This window comes from Rhinoraja longicauda, chromosome 8 (genome assembly GCF_053455715.1).
Source record: "Rhinoraja longicauda isolate Sanriku21f chromosome 8, sRhiLon1.1, whole genome shotgun sequence".
Lineage (NCBI taxonomy): Eukaryota > Metazoa > Chordata > Chondrichthyes > Rajiformes > Arhynchobatidae > Rhinoraja > Rhinoraja longicauda.
The window spans coordinates 43,331,238-43,357,406 of NC_135960.1; the positions used below are offsets into that span (position 1 = coordinate 43,331,238).

The 26,169-nt window shown below is 45.6% G+C and overlaps 1 protein-coding gene across 1 annotated transcript in view; it reads left to right on the forward strand.

The window, feature by feature from the left end:
* Positions 1-26,169, forward strand: part of cps1 (carbamoyl-phosphate synthase 1, mitochondrial) — a 144,038-nt gene that overhangs the window by 86,554 nt on the left and 31,315 nt on the right. Inside the window, exons 20-21 of the mRNA XM_078403776.1 lie at positions 4,457-4,633; positions 12,207-12,325. Coding sequence (XP_078259902.1) covers positions 4,457-4,633; positions 12,207-12,325 — 296 coding nt within the window. The remainder of the gene's footprint in view (positions 1-4,456; positions 4,634-12,206; positions 12,326-26,169) is intronic.

Sequence of the window (26,169 nt, forward strand, 5' to 3'; positions counted from 1 at the left end):
CAGTGAGGGAAGTGCGAGTCTTTGGCTGCGAGTCAGAAAAGTGCGAGTCTTTGGCTGCGAGTCTTCGGCGAGGAGGCTGAGGTGAGGAGGATACAATTGTTTTAAGCCAGAGCTGGTTATAGGCACAAGGTGATGGTGGAAAAGTTGGTGCAGTGTGTTTCCTGCAGGATGTGGGAAGACAGGGACGTCGCTGGAGCTTCTGGGAGCTACACCCGCAAGAACTGTGTCCAGGTGCAGCTCCTGAAGGGACGTGTGGTGGAGTTGGAGAGGCAGTTGGATGACCTCAGGGCCATCCGGGAATGCGAGAGTTTCCTCGACAGGACCTATTGTGAGGCTGTCACGCCAAGGGTCCAGGTCGAGCGAAGGTGGGAGACTGTTTCAGGGGGGAGTGGACGTGGACGTGGACTACAGGAGACCCCAGTGGCTGTGCCTATTGCAAATAGGTATACCCTCTTGGGAACTGTCGGGGCAGAAGACGTTTCCAGTCCTGCCTCCCTGGTGCCAGGGTTCAACACATCACAGACCGGCTTCAGAAAATCCTAGTGAGGGAAGGCGATCAACCTGAAGTCGTTGTGCACGTGGGCACGAATGACGTCGGGCGGAAGAGGAAGGAGGTGCTACAGCGGGAGTTTAGAGAGTTGGGAAAAACACTGAGAAGTAGGACGTCGAAGGTGGTTATCTCTGGACTGCTACCGGTACCTCGTGCTGGTGAGGCCAGGAACAGAGAGATAGAGGGTATGAATTTATGGCTGAGGGACTGGTGCAGAGAGCAGGGATTTAGATTTCTGGACCACTGGGATCTCTTCTGGGCTAGGGGTGACTTGTACAAAAGGGACGGGTTGCATCTTAACAGCAGGGGGACAAACATTCTGGCAGGCAGGTTTGCTAGTGTGACACCTGTGGCTTTAAACTAAGTAGTGGGGGGGGGAGGGGTTAACAAATTGTGAATATGAAGATGAGGTAAAAGGGAATACAGGAGATATTGCAAAAGACTCTCGGAAGAATGGGAACAGAAGTTCTAGAGGGGAAAAGAAATTAAGGGCAGGGCCAATTGTGAACGATGTGAGAGGGGAGGTAAATACAGAAGTTAAAGTGTTGTACTTAAATGCGCGTAGTATAAAAAATAAAGTGGATGAGCTTGAGGCTCAGTTAGTCATGGGCAAGTATGATGTTGTAGGGATCACTGAGACATGGCTACAAGAGGACCAGGGCTGGGAACTGAATATTCAGGGGTACACAACGTATAGAAAAGACAGACAGGTGGGCAGAGGGGGTGGGGTTGCTCTGATGGTAAGGAATGATATTCATTCCCTTGCAAGGGGTGACATCGAATCAGGAGATGTTGAATCAGTATGGATAGAAATGAGAAATTGTAAGGGTAAAAAGACCCTAATGGGAGTTATCTATAGGCCCCCAAACAGTAGCCTCGACATAGGGTGCAAGTTGAATCAGGAGATAAAATTGGCGTGTCAAAAATGTAATGCTACGGTGGTTATGGGAGATTTCAACATGCAGGTAGACTGGGAAAATCAGGTTGGAAATGGACCCCAGGAAAGAGAGTTTGTAGAGTGCCTTCGAGATGGATTCTTAGAACAGCTTGTACTGGAGCCTACCAGGGAGAAGGCAATTCTGGATTTAGTGTTGTGTAATGATCCTGATCTGATAAGGGGACTAGAGGTAAAAGAGCCATTAGGAGGCAGTGATCACAACATGATAAGTTTTACTCTGCAAATGGAAAGGCAGAAGGGAAAATCGGAAGTGTCGGTATTACAGTATAGCAAAGGGGATTACAGAGGCATGAGGCAGGAGCTGGGCAAAATTGACTGGAAGGAGGCCCTAGCAGGGAAGACGGTAGAACAGCAATGGCAGGTATTCCTGGGAATAATGCAGAGGTTGCAGGATCAATTTATTCCAAAGAGGTGGAAAGACTCTAAGGGGAGTAAGAGACACCTGTGGCTGACAAGGGAAGTCAGGGACAGCATAAAAATTAAGGAGAGGAAGTATAACATAGCAAAGAAGAGTGGGAAGACAGAGGATTGGGACTCTTTTAAAGAGCAACAAAAGTTAACTAAAAAGGCAATACGGGGAGAAAAGATGAGGTACGAGGGTAAACTAGCCAATAATATAAAGGAGGATAGCAAAAGTTTTTTTAGGTACGTGAAGAGGAAAAAAATAGTCAAGGCAAATGTGGGACCCTTGAAGACAGAAGCAGGGGAATTTATTATGGGGAACAAAGAAATGGCAGACGAGTTAAACCGTTACTTTGGATCTGTCTTCACTGAGGAAGATACACACAATCTCCCAAATGTTCTAGGGGCCGGAGAACCTAGGGTGATGGAGGAATTGAAGGAAATCCACATTAGGCAGGAAATGGTTTTGGGTAGACTGATGGGACTGAAGGCTGATAAATCCCCAGGGCCTGATGGTCTGCATCCCAGAGTACTTAAGGAGGTGGCTCTAGAAATAGTGGAAGCATTGGAGATCATTTTTCAATGTTTTATAGATTCAGGATCAGTTCCTGTGGATTGGAGGATAGCAAATGTTATCCCACTTTTTAAGAAAGGAGGGAGAGAGAAAACGGGTAATTATAGACCAGTTAGTCTGACATCAGTGGTGGGGAAGATGCTGGAGTCAATTATAAAAGACGAAATTGCTGAGCATTTGGATAGCAGTAACGGGATCATTCCGAGTCAGCATGGATTTACGAAGGGGAAATCATGCTTGACAAATCTACTGGAATTTTTTGAGGATGTAACTAGGAAAATTGACAAGGGAGAGTCAGTGGATGTGGTGTACCTCGACTTTCAGAAAGCCTTCGACAAGGTCCCACATAGGAGATTAGTGGGCAAAATTAGGGCACATGGTATTGGGGGTAGGGTACTGACATGGATAGAAAATTGGTTGACAGACAGAAAGCAAAGAGTGGGGATAAATGGGTCCCTTTCGGAATGGCAGGCAGTGACCAGTGGGGTACCGCAAGGTTCGGTGCTGGGACCCCAGCTATTTACGATATACATTAATGACTTAGACGAAGGGATTAAAAGTACCATTAGCAAATTTGCAGATGATACTAAGTTGGGGGGTAGTGTGAATTGTGAGGAAGATGCAATAAGGCTGCAGGGTGACTTGGACAGGTTGTGTGAGTGGGCGGATACATGGCAGATGCAGTTTAATGTAGATAAGTGTGAGGTTATTCACTTTGGAAGTAAGAATAGAAAGGCAGATTATTATCTGAATGGTGTCAAGTTAGGAGGAGGGGGAGTTCAACGAGATCTGGGTGTCCTAGTGCATCAGTCAATGAAAGGAAGCATGCAGGTACAGCAGGCAGTGAAGAAAGCCAATGGAATGTTGGCCTTCGTAACAAGAGGAGTTGAGTATAGGAGCAAAGAGGTCCTTCTACAGTTGTACCGGGCCCTGGTGAGACCGCACCTGGAGTACTGTGTGCAGTTTTGGTCTCCAAATTTGAGGAAGGATATTCTTGCTATGGAGGGCGTGCAGCGTAGGTTCACTAGGTTAATTCCCGGAATGGCGGGACTGTCGTATGTTGAAAGGCTGGAGCGATTGGGCTTGTATACACTGGAATTTAGAAGGATGAGGGGGGATCTTATTGAAACATATAAGATAATTAGGGGATTGGACACATTAGAGGCAGATAACATGTTCCCAATGTTGGGGGAGTCCAGAACAAGGGGCCACAGTTTAAGAATAAGGGGTAGGCCATTTAGAATGGAGATGAGGAAGAACTTTTTCAGTCAGAGGGTGGTGAAGGTGTGGAATTCTCTGCCTCAGAAGGCAGTGGAGGCCAGTTCGTTGGATGCTTTCAAGAGAGAGCTGGATAGAGCTCTTAAGGATAGCGGAGTGAGGGGGTATGGGGAGAAGGCAGGAACGGGGTACTGATTGAGAATGATCAGCCATGATCACATTGAATGGCGGTGCTGGCTCGAAGGGCCGAATGGCCTACTCCTGCACCTATTGTCTATTGTCTATTGTCTTTTTTCCAAGGCAGAGGGTTCTAAAACTAGAGAGCACAAGCTTAAGATGAGACTTGAGAGATTGAAGAGGAACCACAAGGGTAACTTTTTCACTCAAAATGTCATCCATTTCTTGAAAGAGCTGCCAGAGAAAGCCATTGAAAGACAATTTTGTCTTTTGAAAGTCGTATTGTGTCTGCTTCTGTAGCTTTTTCAGGCAACTCTTTCCTGATATGAATGACCCTCTGAATGAAAAAAGTTGTCCCTGAGGTCCCTCTTTTAAATATCGCAGAAGGGATTAGGGGAATGTGGGCCAAATTCAGGTAAATGTAGAATGCCAACTTGTTTGGCATGGACAAGGTAGGCTGAAGAGCCTGTTTCCATGGTAGGTTCAAAATCTTAAATGGCATTGCATAGATAGACAAACAATCTTGGTGTGAGTTCATTTAGCTGTGTTCTCTAAACCATGTGCTTTCATTGTCCAGGTGATGGCAATTGGTCGCACGTTTGAAGAGAGTTTCCAGAAGGCCCTCAGAATGTGTCATCCATCTGTGGAAGGTTTTGTAGCCCGCCTCCCAATGAAGAAGCCTTGGTCTGATGATTTTGACCTGCAGAAAGATCTCTCTGTTCCAACCATTAACCGTATCTACTCCTTGGCAAAGGTAACGTCTTCTCACTGAAACATGTCTACAGCATGCCATCTGGAAATTGTAACACAGTTAGATGTTTGCGGTTTTCTTTGTTCTGATCCCCGGAGCCGGATTTTGGTGCCTATAAAATCTGAGACATTGTAGGAACGATCTGCCAAGCCGGTGCCTTCAAATAAACTGCAACTGTGGTCAATGGTTCTGGATGCACTCTTCCAACTGGGGGTGGATGGGTGGTGCTAACGTGAGTGCTCCCTGCTATCCATCGTGAAGCTTAGTATCCATTCCTCCAGGGGAGACTGGAAATCTGTACATTCTCTCCTCAAGAAGCTGTGGCAGCTAATGGTTAATGAACATTTTAATCGGAGACTGATAGATTATCGTTGTGCACGAGTATTAGATGATTACAGAAACAAGTCAGTGAAATCCATGTGCATCAATCAAATTCCAGGCAGTGGCTGCACCAGGTGCTCTGGTTTTCCACATACACTCCAAAGACGTGCTTGCTTATCGGTTAATTGACTGGTAAAAATTTGTATCTTGTCCCAAATATGTAGGTTAGTGTACGGGGTGATCGCTGGTCGGCACGGTCTCGATGGGCTGAAGAGCCTTTTTCCGCGATGTATCTCTAAAGTCTAGTCTAAGTAACAGATGATTTGATGATTCACTTACTACCTGGACAGAATGAACAGAAAAATTACTTTTGTGTGTTTGCCACTGCGATCGTTGCCAAAGGCCATCTGTACCTTTTCATTAAAAAAAACATGAACTGCTGGAGTAATCTTGCGGGACAGGCAGCAACTCTGGAAGACATAGATAGGTAACATTTTGGGTTGAGACTCTTGAAACTGTGCAAAATGGTTGCAGTTCGCTGCAGTTACAGATGATTGCACTTTCTCTCTTCAGTGAGGCTGCTTACATGTTCAGATTAGACTTAATTCCCTGATAGAATGACTTGTTTTGGAGGTGACGTGGTAAATGCAGAATTCAGGCTAACTCCTTCCACTTTCCCACAGTCATTCCTTTAAAGAACAGCAATGCTAATTGAATCACCTTTAATTACACACTTGTTGTAGCAAGCTGGCTTTCTCTCACTCAGCATGTGACGCACATGAGTTCCTCCTTCTCAGAAATGCAACGCTGCTCATGTGGTCTCCCGTGTGGCAACAGCAGGGGTCAGCCATTCTCCATGTGAAACCTTCCATTGCACATGTCAGCTCAGCCACAGCCTTAAACTTTTATTCTATTGTCATAATCTATTGCACTCTGTGCAATAAGAACATAGAATAGTACAGCACAGGAACAAACCCTTCAATCCACCATGTCTGTGCTGGTTACAGTGCCAGTCCAACTAATTCCATCTGCCTGCACGTGGCCCATATCCCTCGATTCCCTGCCTGTCCTGTCTGTCTAAATGCCTTTTAACATTGCTATCGTATCTGCTACAACCATCTCCCCTGAAAGTGTCCCTCTCACTAAGTGTGTGTGAAAATAGCAAAACGTGCCTCGTACATCTCCTTTAAACTTTCCCCCTCTCACATTTGAACTTTTGCCCTCTTGTATTTATCATTTACTCCCTTGGAAAAACACTCTATCTACCCTATGCATGAATCTCATAATTTTATAAATTTGTATCGTCCCCTTCACCCTTCGATGCTCCAGAGAAAACAATCCACGCTTGTCCAATCTTTTCTCACAACTAAAAAACTAATCCAGACATCTTGGTGAACCTCTTTCTTTTGCACCCTTTCCAAAGCCACCACATTTCCAAAGAACTGCACACAGTATGCTAAATGTGGCCGAACCAAAGTTTTGTACAGCTGCAACATGACTTTTATACTCAGTGTTCCAACTGATGAGGGCAAGCATGCCATACAGCTCCCTTACCAACATACCTACTTGTGTTGTCACTTCCTGGGTGCTATGGACTTGCATCCCAAGATCCCTCTGCACATCAATGATTCTGAGTGTTCTGCCATCTCACACTTGTGTGGATTAAACTCTTATCTGCCATTTCTCTGCCCATATCTTGAACTGATCTTTATTTGTCCATATTCTTTGACATCAGTTCCACCCTCAGTTTGCTCTGTCTGTGCTGCTGAGATTGCTTGTTCTGTTTAACCATGTATGCTCAAAGCTGTTTGCGATTTGCATGAAGTAAAGGGCCTGGATTTCAGGGAGATTCCAATGTGAATGCTTCCGGTGACCAGTTGATTCTTTGTGGTTTTCTTTTCAATTCTCATGACCAGGAAAGGTTACATCTTGGTATTATTGGTTTATTATTGTCATCTGTACCGAAATACAGTGAAAAGGCGATTGTTTCTGTGCTATCCAGTCAGTCAAACCATACAATATATGAGTACAATCCAGCCATACACAAATACAATAGGTAGTGCAAAGAGAAACATACCAGTGTGCAGAATATAGTGTTACAGCATTACAGTTATGAAGAAAAAGTCCAAGACCCGCAATGAGGTGGCTTGGAAGATCGGGACAACACGCTAGAATAAAGGAGGATTAAAAGATGAAACGCTACTTTTCTCACTGATAGAAGTCTAACAGAAAACTCTAGAAAAATCTGTTTGAGCCATTTCCATTAATTGCAGAATTCCTGGATGGCTTGACTGAGGAAACTTCAATTCATCTTTTAAGCACCACTGATTTGACTGTTCCCCATAAGAAAAGATGTGAGGATATCTTGGATGCTCTCTGGAAAGGGATGTCCACTACAACATCAGCTACAGAAATGGTAGAGAAATGACAGATGAAGTTTAATCTGAGCAAGTGCCAGGTGTTGGACTTTGGGAGATAGAAAAAAAGGGCAAAGTATAGAGTTCATGGCGAGACCCTAAACATCATTGATGTACAGAGGAATCTTAGGGTCCATGTCCATATCTCCCTGAAAGTGGCAAGCAAAGTAGATGATTGGTTAAGAAGGCATGTGGTATGCTTACCCTCATCAGTCAGGGCATTGAGTACGAGTCATGAAGCCATGTTGCTGTTTGGGTAAGGACTTCGGTTCAACCTCATTTGGCATATTGTGTGCAGTTCTGATCGCTCCATTACAGGATGGATGTGGATTCTTTGGAGAGGATACAGATGAGGTTTACCAGGATACATAAGATGTTTACCAGAATGCTGCCTGGATTAAAGGGATCTACAAGGAGTGGTTGGACAAACATGGTTTATAGTCTTTAGAGTGTTGGAGGTTGAGGGGAGATTAGATAGAAATATATAAAATTACGAAAGACATAGTTAGGGTAGACACTTTTTCCCTGAGTGGAGATGTCCAAGACTAGAGGTGCGAGCGGCAAAATTTATTGGAGATGTGCGGCCCAAGATTTTTTACTCAGAGGGTAGTGGGTTCCTGGAATACACTGCATGGGGTGGTAGTGGAGGCACATACAATAGTGGCATTTAAGAGGATTTCAGATAGGCTTATGAATATGCAGGGAATGGATGAATATGGATCATGTGCAGGCAGAGATTAGTTAAATGTGGCTTTATGTTCTGCATGGACAGTGTGGGTCAAAGAACATGTTCCTGCACTGTATTCTATGTAGGAAGGAACTGCAGCTGCTGGTTTAAACCAAAGATAGACACAAAAGGCTGGAGTCACTCAGCAGGGCAGGCAGCATCTCTGGAGAGGAGGAGTGGGTGATGTTTTGGGTCAAGACCCTTCTTCAGATCTTCCACCTCTATCACACCTGTAGCATCTAAAATGTGGAACATTGAGCTGCCAGTCCTGAACATCCTTCAACTATATATCCATAATAGCCGTGGTACCCCAGAACCTACCCATGCTCATCTGCCTTAACAGTTAGGGTTTTGGCATTAAAATAAATGCAGTTTGGATTATCAGCCCTTTGATATCTATCCTGTTCCTCCGTGTACTGCCAACTGAATTTGCTTGATTTAACTTTGGTACTTGTCATAACTTTCTCATCTCCATACTATTTGATTGGGTCCCATCAGCCTGCAGTGCCCAAGCACAGACATCAAGTAGGAGCAGATTCTGAATGGTGGGGCGGTGGGCGAAAGTGCAGAGTTTAGTAATTAGCTGATGATGTGGCTGTTTTCACTTTCATTTGTTCCCCTTGCCTTGTGTTTTAGAAGTAGTTGTTCCATGAATGAGTTCAAGTGAAAGAGGAAGTATTTCAGTCTTTCGGCTCAAAAGCTATTCCTCTTTTCCAGTTCTATTTCACAGGGTGGTCATTTCACTTCTCTTCAGTTTTCAGGAACTGTGTGAGATTTTCTTTCTGCATGGCTATCTAATTCCTGACTCAGAAATGTTCATGTTCATTGGTCGTGGGAACAGAATTAGGCTTTTCGGCCATTGAGTTTGCTCTGCCATTCAATCATGGCTGTTCTATCTTTCCCTCAACCCTATTCTGCCTTCTCCCTGTAACCTTTGACACCCGTGCTAATCAAGAACCTATCAAACTCCGCTTTAAAAATATCCAAAGACAGACTCTACAGCCACCATGCAATGAATTCCACAGATTCACCAACCTCTAGTTAAAAAAATTCCTCCTTGTCTTCAATCTAAAGGTATGTCCTTTTATTCTGAGGCTGTGGTTTTAGACTTTCCCATAACTGGACACTTCCTTTCCATGCCCACTCAATCTAGGCCTTTCATTATTCTGTATGTTTCAATGAGATCCCCCTTGTCCTTCTAAACTCCAGCGAGTACAGGCCCTGAGCCTTCAAACGCTCATCATACATTAATCCAATCATCCCTGGGATTATTCTCGTAACTTCCTTTGGATGCGTCTCCAACGGCAGCACATCCTTCCTCAGATGTGGAATCCAAAACCACTCGCAATATGCCAAATGTGGAGTGACCAGTGCCCTATAAAGCCTCTGCATTACATCCCTGATTTTATATTCTAGTCCTCTCAATAAATGCAAACATTTATTTTGCCTTCCTTACTACCGACTCAATCATCAACTTTTTGGGATTTCTAAATCCCCATCCCATTTAGAAAATAGTCTGTGGCTTTATTCCTACAACCAAAGTGCATGACTTTGTTGCTATGTTGTATTCCATCTGCCACTCTCTTAACGTGTCCAAGTCCTTCTGCAAACTCCTTGCTACCTCTACACTCCCTGCTTCTCCACATCATCTGCAAAGTTGCAGTTTGTACCCTATATCCTTGCTACTGTTTGGAGGCCTGTCGGTAACACCCATCAGAGTCTTATGCCCTTGCAGTTTCTTAACTCTACCCATGAGGATTCTACATCTTCTCATCCTATGTCATCTCTTGTTAAGGATTGAACTTCATTCCATACCAGCAGAGCCACCCCACCCAACTGCTTGTCTTTTCAATAAGATGTGTATCCTTGGATGTTCAACTGTGATGCTCACTACGTCGTACTTACCAATTTCTAACTGTGCAAGAAGCTCATCCACCCAGTGCTGTATATTGTATGCATTCAAATATAACGTCTTTATTCACCACATCTCTTCTCAAATTGGTCCCCATTTTGCCTGACATTTGACTCTTATCCATTTATTTAAATTTCAGAACTATTACTTTTTCCGGAGGCAAGTGACCTCTCTAAATGTTATAGCATACAAGGAGGCCTGGGGCTGATCAAATCTTTGCTTGCTCTTTGTCACTCCCTTCAATGCTTTTTTCCCAATGGTCCATCAATTATTTATATATTTCCCTTCTGAAAGCCCAGTGGAATCTGGATCCATTGCATTCTCAAGTAGTGTGTTCTGTATTGCTGTGCAGGTTTTTTCTCACAATACTGCTGCATCTTTAACCCAACGCTTTAAAGCTCTTGCCTCAATCTCCCTCTGTTTACCTCAGACCAGGCATGATGAGCTTGTACAAATTCATCAAATCTATTCCCCACCTTCCAAGCCAGGGAACTGCAGGCCGGTGAGCCCAATGTCTGTGTTGGGAAAATTACTGGGGAGGGGGATCTACCTGTTTTAGGAATAATGAGGGATGGCCAGCATGGCTTTATTCATGGGAATAGGGAATTGTCTCACAAATTTGATTTAATTTTTTGAAAATTAAAAAAAGTGCTCGGCAGTAGGTGATGTTGTCTATATATGACCCTTAGCAAGTCCTTTGACAAGATTCCACTTGGTAGGGTGGTCTGGAAGATTAGATTACATGGGATCCAACCTGAGCGAGCCATTTAGTGGAAGGCTATTTTTCAGGTTGGAGACTGTGACTGGGATTGGACAAAGATAGCTGTTTAGACTGTGGAGGCATTAGTAGTGATGTTGAAATGAGAGTCAGGAATGATTCCAGAAGATAATGGGTTTTACAAAGTAATATGTTTACTTATCTGTTTTGCTGCTGCAAGTAAGAATTTCATTGTTTCGTTTGGGGTAGATGACAATAAAACATATTGTCTTGAAATGACTTGAAATGCATTGCGGAAGACTTTTGCTGCTTGATGGTCCCCATTAAGGTGGATTCCCCTGTGATGACTGCATTTCTACCCTTTGTTTTTGCATGGTGGCTCAGCAGTAGTGTTGCTGCCTTACAGTTCCAGAGACCCGGGTTGGATCCTGACTACGGGCGCTGTCTGTTTGGAGTTTGTACATTCTCTCTGTGACCTGCGTGGATTTTCTCCGGGATATCCGGTTTCCTCCCACACTCCAAAGACGTATAGTTTTGAGGTTAATTGGCTTTGGTAAAATTGTAAATTGTCCCTAGTGTGCAGGATTGCATTAGTGTTTGGGAATCGCTGGTCAGCGCGGACTTGGTGGGCTGCAAGGCCTGTTTCCGCGTGGCATCTCTAAACTAAACTAAACCCTTTATCCCATGGTGCCATGTTTTGGACTAAACTATCGCTCCTTGTCACTAATTATTTGGTTCCGAGAATCCTGCACAACCTGAGGATCCCTGTATTTATCCCCATTCCTTTTCTTCCAGATGGTCTTCACAATTACTATCCTCAGATTTATTTGACTGCCGGTCACTTCATAAAATAAATCATCCAGAGAACTCTCAACCTTCCTGATGTCCATGGTGACACCAGTTGCCCTTCAAGGTCTGAGGGCAGCATTGTGGTACAACAGTTTGTACTACTCCTTCAAATTCCAGGGACCAAGTTCAAACTGGAGCGTGCTGTCTTTGTGGCATTTGCGTGTTCTCTGAATCTCCGTGGGTTTCCTTGTGTGTTCCAAAGATCTGCTGGCTACTGTAAGTTACCTATTAATGTAGGTAATGACAACAAATAAGGTGCGGTTGATGAGCATTTGAGAGAGAGAGAGAGAGAGAATAATTTGCAGGTGTACATGGAAAGGAGAAGATTGGGATTGATGAGATTGCTCCCTTGGGGCTGGCATGGACCTAATGGGCCGTGACCTCCCTGTTACATTACAAGTCCTTGAGCCTGATTACACGTGACAGTCCCAGCATATGTAAAACATCATGAAGTTCCCACATGGCACAGGAATTGCAGGCAATAAGACCCAGAACGTTGCATCTTTCCACTACTTTTAAAATACTGATTATTAATCTGTTATCATGAGCCTTCAGTCATTCTCTTCCTTCTCATGCTGTTCTGACTAGGCCGTTTGCTTACCATTGTGGTCTTTTTCTCCTTCTGCTGCCAGGCATTGCACAGTGGTATCTCGGTGGATGAGATTTATGACCTGACTTCCATTGACAAATGGTTCCTCCACAGACTTTTGCGAATCGTAAGAATGGAGCAAGAGCTCAGCAAACAAAACAGGTAAGTGCACCATTGATGCCATATCTATCAGCTAGTGGCGTCTGCTGACGTGGAATTTAATGCATTGTAATGACTATTGATAGAGGGTAAATAATGATAAGATGACAAGACGATATAATGATCGATCACAATATGGGATTTGTCGGGATCACTCCGTCTAGGTCTCATTATTTGATCCAAATATTGCCAAAGAGCTGTTCCAGAGGTGAAATCTGGATTCCTCCCTTTGTTATCAAGACAGTGTTCGAGTGTGTTTTAATATAGAGCTGTGGACCGGCAATATATTCCCAAGTCAGGGCGTTGGTCATCTTGGTAAGGGACCTGCAGATTGTGGTATTCCCGTGCACCTGTAGCTTCTGTCTTTCTTGTTGGGAGAGGTCACGGGTTGGGAGGTGATATTGGCGTAGCCTGGGCAAGTAATTGCGAAGCATTTTGAAAATGCCATCATGTGCCAGTGGTGGTTGATACGGTGTCAGTAATGCAGTTGTTACGCTAGGATGGTGTCAAACGCTGATGGGGCTGCACACTTGCAGGCAAATCAGACTGGAGGCCCGAGACTAGTGGTGTGCCTTAGGGATCAGTGCTGGGCCCATTGATATTTGTCATTTTCTATCACTAATTTGAATGAGAATGAACCAGGCACATTTAATAAGTTTGCAGATTACACTAAAATAGGTGGTACCATAAGACAGTGAAGGTGGCAATCAAGAATTATAGTGAGATCTTGATCAGCTGGGCAAGTGGACCACGGAATAAATTAAATGGAGTCTAATTCGGCATGTCTGCGGTGTGGCATTTTGGGAAGCCACACCAGGGCAGTACATTCACAGTGAACAGTAGGGCCCTGGGAAGCAAGCAGGTGACTTGCAGAGCATCGAGATCTACGAGTACAACTACATAGTTCCCTCAAAATGATATTGCGGGTAGATAGTGTAAGAAAATAACTGCAGATGCTGGTACAAAACGAAGGTATTTATTCACAAAATGCTGGAGTAACTCAGCAGGTCAGGCAGCATCTCAGGAAGAAGAAATGGGTGACGTTTCGGGTCGAGACCCTTCTTCAGACTTCAGACATTGCGGGTAGATAGGATGAAGAAGGCTTTTGGCACACTGGTCTTCATTCGCCAGTAAATTAAGTATAGAAGTTGAGATGTTCTGATACAGTTGTGCAACACCTTGATGAAGTTGCATCTGGAGTACTATGTTTGCTATTAGTTAACATAGTACTCCAAATGCGACCTTAACAGCTGTAGATAAGATGCTATTAGATGGAAAGGGTGCAGAGGATTTACAAGGATGATGCCAGGACAGTATAAAGCCACTGACTCGCACAGCTATCTGGACTACACTTCTTCCCACACAATCCCCTGCAAAAAGTCTATCCTCTACTCCCAATTCCTCCGTCTACGCCACATGTGCGCCCGGGATGAGGTGTTTCACACTAGGGCTTCAGAGATGTCCTCGTTCTTCAGGAAACGGGGCTTCCCCTCCTCCATTATAGATGAGGCTCTCACTAGGGTCTCTTCTACATCCCGCAGCTCCGCTCTTCCTCCCCCTCCCCCCACTCGCAACAAGGACAGAATCCCCCTTGTTCTCACCTTCCACCCCACCAGCCAGCGGATCCAACAAATCATCCACCAACATTTCCGTCACCTACAACGAGACCCCACCACTGGCCATATCTTCCCATCCCCTCCCCTCTCTGCGTTCCGCAGAGACCGTTCCCTCCGTAACTCCCTGGTCCACTCGTCCCTTCCTATCCAAACCACCCCAACCCCGGGCACTTTCCCCTGCAACTGCACGAGATGCAACACCTGTCCCTTTACCTCCCCCCTCAACTCCATCCAAGGACCCAAACAGTCTTTCCAGGTGAGACAAAGGTTCACCTGCACCTCCTCCAACCTCATCTATTGCATCCGCTGCTCTAGATGTCAACTTATTTACATCGCCGAAACCAAGCGCAGGCTCGGCGATCGCTTCGCTGAACACCTGCGCTCGGTCCGCATTGACCAAACTGATCTCCTGGTGGCCGAGCACTTCAACTCCCCCTCCCATTCCCAGTCTGACCTTTCTGTCATGGGCCTCCCAGTGCCATAGTGAGGCCCACCGGAAATTGGAGGAACAGCACCTCATATTTCGCTTGGGCAGCCTGCAGCCCAGTGGTATGAACATAGACTTCTCCAACTTTAGATAGTTCCTCTGTCCCTCCCTTCCCCTCCTCCTTCCCAGATCTCCCTCTATCTTCCTGTCTCCACCTATATCCTTCCTTTGTCCCGCCCCCCTGACATCAGTCTGAAGAAGGGTCTCGACCCGAAACGTCACCCATTCCTTCTCTCCCGAAATGCTGCCTGACCTGCTGAGTTACTCCAGCATTTTGTGAATAAATACCTTCGATTTGTACCAGCATCTGCAGTTATTTTCTTGTACTATGATGCCAGGACTCGAAAGCCTGAGTTGTAGGGAGAGGTTGGGCAGATTAGGGTTTTATCCAAGGATTTTAGGAGGCTGAAGGATGATCTTATAGATGTGTATAAAATCATGACGGGAATAGATAGGGAATAGCCTCAGGGAGTGGAAATCAAGAATTAGAGGAGTTAGGTTTAAGGAAAGAGGGAAATTTTAACATTTTCACTCAGAGGGTGAGTATATTGAATGAGGAAATAATTGAGGCAGCTTCAATAACAACATTTAAAAGGACATTTGGACAGGTACATGGATAGAAAGGGTTTAGTGAGATTTGGGCCAAATGTGGGCAAATGGGACTAGCTTAGAGGGGGCATCTTGGTCGGCATGGGGGAGTTGGGCTGGGCAGTCGGGCCTGTTTCCAGTCTGTGGGACTCTATGATAAAGAGCCTCCCTTCACACTACTTGCAAATGGTAGAAAGACCTTTGTTGTCGGGAAGTGAGTTACCCAGCCCGCTCTTGCAGCTTCAGTGTTTGTGTGGTTAGTCTCTCTGAGTTAAATGAGTTGCCCAGCCTGCTCTTGCAGCTTCAGTGTTTGTGTGGTTAGTCTATTTGAATTTCGGAACAACAATTAGTTTACTTTAGTCACATGTTCCGAGGTACAGTCAAAAGCTTTTGTTGCATGTTAGCCAGTCAGCGGAAAGACAACACATTATTACAATTGAGGCATTCACAGTACAGATACATGAAAAAGGGAATAATGTTTTGCATAAGATAAAGTCCAGGAGAGACCGATTATAGACAGTCTGAAAGTCTCCAATGAGGTAGATAGTAACTCAGAACTGCATGCATCAGTGGCATAATTGCTATTCTTCATCCCATGCCTGAATGTCGTTACATGAACGTAGAACTGTACTTCACTTGAACAGGCCCAATGTCTGCCGAGCATGAAAGTGGGTGGTAACGTAGACAGCGAAGACTGTTATCAAAAAGTTTATATACTTCTGTCGGGTCTTGCCTTGTAACTCATACCCCCTTATTCAGGCATCATCCTGGTGAACCTCTTCTCCACCCTCTCCAAAGCCTTCACATCCTTTCTGTAATAGGGGCAATAGAACACTAAGAGGAGGCACAGTCTTGCAGCTGTAGAGTTGCTGCCTTACAGTGCCAGAGACCCGGGTTTGATCCAAAGGGTGTTGTCTGTATGGAAATTGTCTGTTTTCCTGTGACTGCCTTTATCTCTAAAGTCTAGAAGTATAAGTTGGAATGTTATGTTATAGTCATACAAGACATGGGTGAGGCCATAGTTGGAGTAACGTGTTCAGATTTGGTCCCTGTGATATAGGAAAAATGTTGTTAAACTGGAAAGGGTGCTGAGAAGTTTTACGAGGATCTTGACAGGACTCAAAAGGCTTGCAGGCTGAGGAGGTTGAGCAGGCTAGGATTTTATTCTTTTGAGTGCAAGAGGATGATGGGTGATCTTGTAGAGGTGTAAAAGATCATGAGGGGAAAACCTAAGGTAAATGCACAATCTTTTACCCAGAGTAAGGGAATCAAGAACCAAAGGACACAGGCTTAAGGTGAGAAGGGAAGCATTTAATAGGAACCTGATGGGCAACTTTTTCAATACAGTGGATGGGGAGTATATGGAACCAGAGGAGGTAGTCAAGGTAGCTATTATGACAATATTTACAAGACATTTGGACAGGTACATGAATAGAAAAAGTTTAGAAGGATATGGGTCAAAGGCAGGGACTAGTGTAGATAGGGCACCTTGGTCGGCTTGGGCAAGTTAGGCCGAAGGACCTGTTCCATGCTGTACAACTCCATGATGATCAGAACTGCATATGGTACTCCAAATGTGGCCACACCAATGTTTTGAACAGGTGTAACATGATGGTTTGTACTCCTGTACCCAATACCCTGATTGATAAAGCTAAGTGTGCCAACCTTGTTCTGCACCACCAGGTCAACCTGTGTTGCCACTTTCATGTAACTATATACCTGCATCCCTTGATCTCTCTGTTCTGCAACATTCCCCAGGGCACTAACATTTACTGTGTATGCCCTGCCCTGGTTTATTGCTAATAATCACCCCGCTCTGACTTTCACGGGGGGGTCATCTCTGACTTTTCTGTTTTGCAATTTTGCTGTTGCCATCTCAGGGAGTAGATTAGCAACCAGAATCTACAAATTCAAGGGCCAGCCGAGTATCATCGCCTTCACCCTGCCTCCAAATTTGACTCCAAATGTGGCTGAGAAAGGAGAGGGATTGAGAGCAACAACACAAGAAGTGGAACAGACCTAGCCGAGATGCCTCTCAACAATGGTGCCAAAGTAAATAAACCCTGTTGGAGGTAAATGGAAACCATCTTAGAGGCACTGAGCTCAGGTGGCATTATCAGCATTAATGTAAGAGAATGAAAAGAAGCACCATAAGAGGCAGGGTGAAGGAGTGTTTACATGATGCCCTTGAACCTGTAGATTCTGGTTGCAAATCTACTCCCTGAGATGGCGACAGTGAAATTGCAAAACAGAAGAATCATAGATGATCCACTTGAAAATCAGAGAGGAATAAATATTAACAATAAAGTGATGACATTTCCGAGGTGAATATGAGAGCTGGAAGCAGCACTTTTGCTTTTCAAAATACGGAAAAGGGTATGTGGATGGGGATCCGAGGAGGACTGGAGCTTACAAACCCGGCAAAGAGATGGGCCATCTGTGACCCATCTATAGGATCCCCTACCTTTGATTTGGAGTAAGTAAGTACAGTACAGAAGTTGTTGAAAGTGAGAACAGGTTCAGCCAGGCCAAGAGGGGTGGTGAAGCAAAGAGCATTGCAAGAGTTTCTGTTCAAGTTGCTTCTTATTAAGTATCTGAAATGTTGAGCAACTGTTTGTTGACATTGCCAATTTTGGATTGTGTCACAGGCTGATTCCCTGGAATAACAACTTTACAGAATAGAAAGTTAACGTACATTATCTCATACATGGCAAGCTTGCAAAATAGTTTTCACTTCTTCATCTTCTTACTCTGCCTATTTTTACATTTCCTTTTTTTCATTTGCACTTCAATGGTTTTGCAGCTTCTAGTCCTAGAATTCAGACTCATAACTAATTGCTTTTGGTAATCGTAAATGAATGTTCCGTGAATACCATCTCTTATTTTAAGGTCATAAGGAATAGGAGTAGAATTAGGCAATTCTGTCCATCAAGTGTACTTTACCATTCAATCATGGCTGATCTATCTCTCCCTCCCAACCCCATTCTTCTTCCTTCACCGCATAACCTCTGACACCTGTACTAATCAAGAATTTATCTATCTCTGCCTGAAAAATATCCATTGACTTGGCCTCCACAGCCTTCTGTGTCAAAGAATACCACCGATTCACCACCCTCTGAGTAAAGAAATTTCTCCTCATCTCCTTCCTAAAAGAACTTCCTTTAATTCTGAGGCTATGGCCTCTAGTTCGAGACTCTCCCACTTTTTTCCTTTTTTTATTATCAAAAAATAATTTATTCAAGAAATAAATATATACAAAACATGTTCCTTCCAAAACTCCATCTGACATTCTCGGAGGCTACACCAACATTGAATACAGATATTCAATACACCAATTACACAAAATTTCCCCCCACCCTTACCACTCATGTGGCCCACTGGCATGGAATCCCTTCCCTTATTTTGAGGGGCGTCTCCACCACATCTTGCTCCCCATGTCCGGCAGCGGAAGGACCCTAGACTGAGGTCCTCCCCCACAGAGCTTTGGCCTTGGCTTCACCAAGCTTCAGTGCGTCCCACAGCACATACTCCTGCAGTGGACCAGTCGGCAACATTCTCCGACAGACAACAAAGCTCGGGCAGACCAAAGAGCTTCTTTCACTGTGTTGATGACCTTCCAGCAACACTTGATGTCAGTCTCTGAATGCGTCCCTGGGAACAGTCTCACAGAGTCCTCTGTGATGGAGCTGCTCGGAATAAATCGTGACAGGGACCCCTGCAAACCTCTCCAGACTCTTGGCAAATCCACACTCTGCGAAGAGGTGGGCAACCGTCTCCTCTCCATAGCAGCCATCCCGAGGGCAGCGTGCGCTGGGAGTGAGTTTCCAGCGGTGCAGGAAGGATCTGACTGGGAGGGCTCCCCTCACCGCCAGCCAAGCCAGGTCTTGGTGCTTGTTGGTGAGTTCTGGCGATGAGGCATTTCGCCAGACAAGCTGGGCAGCCTGCTCTGGGAACCACAGGATCCATGGAGTCATTTCCCTGCAGTGCCTGCAGGACGTTCCGTGCTGACCACTGCCCGATGGACTTGTGGTCAAAGGTGTTGGTCCGGAAGAACCTTTCCACAGATGGTGTGGCAATGTCCAGCTCACTGGCACATTGCGTGGTATCTGCACCAGGCCCATCCTTCGCAACACCGGGGACAGGTAGAACCTCAGCAGGACGTGACACGGTGTCCACGTGCCTTGGCCCTATGCTCCGCCTGATGCAGCCACACATGAAGGTGGCCAAACCTATACAAACCTTTCAGTATTCTGTGTGTTTCAATGAGGTCCCCCCTCATTCGTTTAAACTCCACTGACAGCAGGGGGACCAACATTCTGGCAGGCAGTTTTGCTAGCGCTACAAGCGTGGCTTTAAACTAAGTAGTGGGGGGGAGTGGTTGACAAATTGGGAATATGAAGATGGAGTTAAAGGGGAAGCGAATAGAGGAGAAACTGTAAAGGACTCTCGAATGAATGGGAAGGGAAGTTCTAGAAGGGATATGAGAGTAAGGTCAGGGCCAATTGTGACCGGTGTGAGAGGGGAGGTAAATACCGAAGTTAAAGTGTTGTATTTAAATGCGCGAAGTATAAAAAATAAAGTGGATGAGCTTGAGGCTCAGTTAGGCATTGGCAAGTATGATGTTGTGGGAATCACTGAGACATGGCTACAAGAGGACCAGGGCTGGGAGCTGAATATTCAGGGGTACACAACGTACAGAAAAAACAGGCACGTGGGGAGAGGGGGCGGGGTAGCTCTGTTGGTAAGGAATGATATTCACTCCCTTGCAAGGAGTGACATAGAATCAGGAGATGTAGAATCAGTATGGATAGAGATGAGGAATTGTAAGGGTAAAAAGACCCTAATGGGAGTCATCTACAGGCCCCCAAACAGTAGCCTCGACATAGTGTGCAAGTTGAATCAGGAGCTAAAATTGGCATGTCACAAATGTAATGCTACAGTGGTCATGGGAGATTTCAACATGCAGGTAGACTGGGAAAATCAGGTTGGTAATGGACCCCAGGAAAGAGAGTTTGTGGAGTGCCTCCGAGATGGATTCTTAGAACAGCTTGTACTGGAGCCTACCACGGAGAAGGCAATTCTAGATTTAGTGTTATGTAACGAACCTGACCTGATAAGGGGGCTTGAGGTAAATGAGCCATTAGGAGGCAGTGACCACAATATGATAAGCTTTACTCTACAAATTGAGAGGGAGAAGGGAAAATCGGAGGTGTCAGTATTACAGTATAGCAAAGGGGATTACAGAGGCATGAGGCAGCTGGCCAAAATTGACTGGAAGGAGGCCCTAGCAGGGAAGACTGTGGAACAGCAATGGCAGGTATTCCTGGGAATAATGCAGAAGTTGCAGGATCAATTTATCCCAAAGAGGAGGAAAGATTCTAAGGGGAGTAAGAGGCACCCGTGGCTGACAAGGGAAGTCAAGGACAGCATAAAAATAAAAGGGAAGAAGTATAACATAGCAAAGAAGAGTGGGAAGCCAGAGGATTGGGACTCTTTTAAAGAGCAACAGAAGATAACTAAAAAGGCAATACGGGGAGAAAAGATGAGGTACGAGGGTAAACTAGCCAATAATATAAAGGAGGATAGTAAAAGCTTTTTTAGGTATGTGAAGAGGAAAAAAATAGTCAAGGCAAATGTGGGTCCCTTGAAGACAGAAGCAGGGGAATTTATTATGGGGAACAAAGAAATGGCAGACGAGTTGAACTGGTACTTTGGATCTGTCTTCACTGAGGAGGATACAAACAATCTCCCAGATGTTCTAGTGGCCAGAGATCCTAGGGTGACAGAGGAACTGGAGGAAATCCACATTAGGCAGGAAAAAGTTTTGGGTAGACTGATGGGACTCGAGGCTGATAAATCCCCAGGGCATGATGGTCTGCATCCCAGGGTGCTTAAGGAGGTGGCTCTAGAAATTGTGGACGCATTAGTGATTATTTTCCAATGTTCTATAGATTCCGGGTCAGTTCCTGTGGATTGGAGGGTAGCTAATATTATCCCTCTTTTCAAGAAAGGAGGGAGAGAGAAAACGGGAAATTGTAGACCAGTTAGTCTGACATCAGTGGTGGGGAAGATGCTGGAGTAAATTATAAAAGACGAAATTGCGGAGCATTTGGATCGCAGTAACAGGATAGTTCCGAGTCAGCATGGATTTAGACAATAGACAATAGACAATAGGTGCAGGAGTAGGCCATTCAGCCCTTCGAGCCAGCACCGCCATTCAATGCGATCATGGCTGATCACTCTCAATCAGTACCCCGTTCCTGCCTTCTCCCCATACCCCCTAACTCCGCTATCCTTAAGAGCTCTATCCAGCTCTCTCTTGAAAGCATCCAACGAACTGGCCTCCACTGCCTTCTGAGGCAGAGAATTCCACACCTTCACCACCCTCTGACTGAAAAAGTTCTTCCTCATCTCCGTTCTAAATGGCCTACCCCTTATTCTTAAACTGTGGCCCCTTGTTCTGGACTCCCCCAACATTGGGAACATGTTATCTGCCTCTAATGTGTCCAATCCCCTAATTATCTTATATGTTTCAATAAGATCCCCCCTCATCCTTCTAAATTCCAGTGTATACAAGCCCAATCGCTCCAGCCTTTCAACATACGACAGTCCCGCCATTCCGGGAATTAACCTGGTGAACCTACGCTGCACGCCCTCCATAGCAAGAATATCCTTCCTCAAATTTGGAGACCAAAACTGCACAGAGTACTCCAGGTGCGGTCTCACCAGGGCCCGGTACAACTGTAGAAGGACCTCTTTGCTCCTATACTCAACTCCTCTTGTTACGAAGGCCAACATTTTATGGGGCCTTCATTTACGATGGGGAAATCGTGCTTGACTAATTTACTGGAATTTTTTGAGGATGTAACTAGGAAAATTGACAGGGGAAAGCCGGTGGATGTGGTGTACCTCGACTTTCAGAAAGCCTTCGACAAGGTCCCACATAGGAGATTGGTGGGCAAAATTAGAGCACATGGTATTGGAGGTAGGGTACTGACATGGATAGAAAGTTGGTTGACAGACAGAAAGCAAAGAGTGGGGATAAATGGGTCCCTTTCAGAATGGCAGGCAGTGACTAGTGCGGTACCGCAAGGCTCGGTGTTGGGACCGCAGCTATTTACAATATACATCAATGACTTGGATGAAGGGATTAAAAGTACCAGTAGCAAATTTGCCGATGATACAAAGCTAGGTGGCAGTGTGAACTGTGAGGAAAATGCTATGAGGTTGCAGGGTGACATGGACAGGTTGTGTGAGTGGGTGGATGCATGGCCGTCACTGGACCCACATCAATTTGCATACAGGGCAAATAGATCCACAGAGGACGCCATCTCTCTGGCTCTTCACACTGTCCTGACTCACCTAGAGAGACAGGGCACGTACGTGAGGATGCTATTTATAGACTATAGCTCCGCCTTCAACACGGTCATCCCCACCAAGCTCATCACCAAACTCCACCAGCTAGGCCTCAGCTCGTCGTTATGCAACTGGATCCTGGACTTCCTGCTGGAATGACCGCAGGCAGTGAGAATGGGCCCGCACCTGTCCTCCACTATCACCCTGAGTACCGGCACACCACAGGGCTGTGTTCTGAGCCCCATGCTCTACTCCCTCTTCACACACGACTGTGTTCCTGCATTCAACACCAACACCATTGTCAAGTTTGCAGATGACACAACGGTGATCGGGTTGATCACCAACGGGGATGAAACAAACTATAGAGCAGAGGTGCAGAACCTAGTGGACTGGTGCTCGGATAACAACCTGTCCCTAAATACCACCAAGACCAAGGAGCTGATCATCAACTTCCGTAGGTCACATAATGGGGAATATGCCCCGATCTCTATCAACGGGGACAGTGTGGAGAGAGTGTCCAGCTTCAAGTTTCTGGGCACTCACATTTCGGAGGACCTAACATGGTCCAATAACACTGCTGCGCTGGTCAAGAAGGCACAACAAAGACTGTTCTACTTAAGAACACTGAAAAAGTCTGGTCTACCCCAACAGCTGCTGACGACCTTCTACCGCTGCACCATAGAGAGCATCCTAACGCATGGCATCCCTGTGTGGTACCTCAGCTGCACGGAGGCAGAAAGGAAAGCTCTACAGCGGGTAGTCCATAGAGCTCAGAGGGCCATCGGAACACAGCTACCAGACTTGGAGGGCATCTACAACACACGATGCCTCAGAAAAGCCACCAGCATCCACAAAGACTCTTCACACCCCTGTAACAGTCTGTTCGAACTCCTTCCATCGGGCAGACGATACAAGGCCTTCTACGCCCGCACCTCCAGACTCAGGAACAGCTTCATCCCCAGGGCCATAGCTGCTATGAACCGGTCCTGCTGAGCCGGATGGCCACAACGCATAGATCAACTTGCACTTTACCCTGTCCAAAACTGTTACAACTGTTTCGTTTCGTTGGGTTGCTGCTGTCTAAATTACTTAAATTATTGCATCGTATGGGAGGCGCATTCCCAATCTCGTTGTACCCCTGGGTACAATGACAATAAAGATATATTGTATTGTATTTAATGTAGATAAGTGTGAGGTTATCCACTTTGGTGGTAAGAATAGGAAGGCAGATTATTATCTGAATGGTGTCAAGTTAGGAAAAGGGGACGTACAACGTGATCTGGGTGTCTTAGTGCATCAGTCACTGAAAGGAAGCATGCAGGTACAGCAGGCAGTGAAGAAAGCCAATGGAATGTTGGCCTTCATAACAAGAGGAGTTGAGTATAGGAGCAAAGAGGTCCTTCGGCAGTTGTACAGGGCCCTAGTGAGACCGCACCTGGAGTACTGTGTGCAGTTTTGGTCTCCAAATTTGAGGAAGGATATTCTTGCTATTGAGGGCGTGCAGCGTAGGTTTACTAGGTTAATTCCCGGAATGGCAGGACTGTCATATGTTGAAAGACTGGAGCGACTAGGTTTGTATACACTGGAATTTAGAAGGATGAGACGGGATCTTATCGAAACGTATAAGATTATTAAGGGGTTGGACACGTTAGAGGCAGGAAACATGTTCCCAATGTTGGGTGAGTCCAGAACCAGGGGCCACAGTTTAAGAATAAGGGGTAGGCCATTTAGAACAGAGATGAGGAAAAACCCTTTTAGTCAGAGAGTTGTGAATCTGTGGAATTCTCTGCCTCAGAGGGCAGTGGAGGCCAATTCTCTGAATACATTCGAGAGAGCTAGATAGAGCTCTTAATGATAGCGGAGTCAGGGGGTATGGGGAGAAAGCATGAACGGGGTACTGATTGAGAATGATCAGCCATGATCACATTGAATGGCGGTGCTGGCTCGAAGGGCCGAATGGCCTACTCCTGCACCTATTGTCTATTGTCTATACAGGCCCAATGGCGACAAATGCTCTTCATAGGTTAACCTACTCATTCCTGGGATCATTCTTGTAAACCTCCTCTGAACCCTCTCCAGAGCCAGTCATTCTTCCTCAGTTATGGTGTCCAAAATTGCTCATAATATTCCAAATGTGGCCTTGCCAGCGCCATATAGAGTCTCAAAATCACATCCCTGTTTTTCTACACAAGCCCTCTGGAAATAAATACTAGCATTAAGTTTGCTTTTGTGGATTACTTGTGGCATCATTTATAAATTAAATATTTCCATTGTAAAGTATGACTGCAGAGGCTGCAAATATGGTGAAGACGCAAAATGCTGGAAATGATCAAGAAGCCAGGCAGTGTCTGTGGAAAGAGAAACCGAGTTATTTCATGTTGATGCCTCGCAGCAGACATTGACTTTGTTTCTCTCATTGACATTGTGCTGTGTGCTTCTAGAAATTTCTGTCTTAACATAGAAACGTTGAAAGCATAATAAAGTGCAGCACAGTAATAGAAGTTTTGACCCACCGTGTCAGTGCCGACAAAATGTCAATCACACTAATCCCCATCTTTTGCACATAGTCTGTATCCCACTATTCCTTGCCTGGCCTGTCTAAATACAACTCAAACGTTGCTTTTGTATCTGCTTCTACTAAACCTCTGGCAGCGCGTTCTAGGCACCGACCACTCTCTGTGTTAAAGAGAAGAAGAGCCTTGCACATCTACTTTAAACTTTCTCTCTCAGGTATTTGATAATCTCCCCTGAACTCGCCTGGTTCTCTTGGCTGTGCTTTCTTGCACTCATCGGAAAGGCTAAAAGGGACCTTCGCTCTAAACTGGAGGATGAGGCTGCCGTTCAGCAGCTGTAGCAGGGCTCGCATGCCATCACTTCCTACAAGGCAAAACCAGGGGGCAGCTCATAACAGCGAAGCATCCTCCCAGACGAGCTCAATACATTCTACGCATGCTTTGAACGAGAGAGTACTGATGTGCCTTGCCGGGCCTCCATAGCATAGTATGGTATTACAATCTCAATCACAAAGGTCGATATCAGGAGGGTGAATCCTTGGAAAGCATTTGGACCTGGTGGGAAACCTGGCCCTGTTCATAAAACCAGTGCGCACCCATGGCTGGAATATTTGCAGACATCTTCAACCTCTCTTTACTGCGGTCTGAGGTACCCCAATGACTGTGGTGATGAAGTGCTTTGAGAGGTTTTTTAGGCGCATACAACTCCTATTTCAACAAGAACCTGGACCCTCTACAATTTGCCTACTGCCACAACAAGTCAACAAAGGATACGATCTCGCTGGCACTCCCCTCTGCATTTGACCATAGAGTCATACAGCGTGAAAACATGCCCTTCAGCTTCACTTGCCCAAGCTGACCAATATGTTCCAACTACACTAGTCCCACTTGCCTGCGTTTGGCCCCTATCCTTCTAAACCTATCCTATCGATATACCGGTCTAATTTTTTTAATGTTGTGATAGCATCTGCCTTGACTACCTCCTCTGACAGCTTGTTCCACAAACCTACCACCCTTTGGGACTCGTGGTGGGATCCCATTGGAAGTGGCGTAAATGTCAAAGGATTATAATCACAAGTCACATCTTCCCATTTCCACCCCTTTCTGCCTTCCGCAGAGACCGCTCCCTGGTTAACCCATCCCTTCCCACCCAAACCACCCTCTCCCCGGGTACCTTCCCCTGCAACCGCAGGGGATGCAACACCTGTCCCCGTACCTCCTCCCTTGACTTGGTCCAGGGACGCCGACAGTCCTTTCAGGTTAGGCAGAGGTTCACTTGCACCTCTT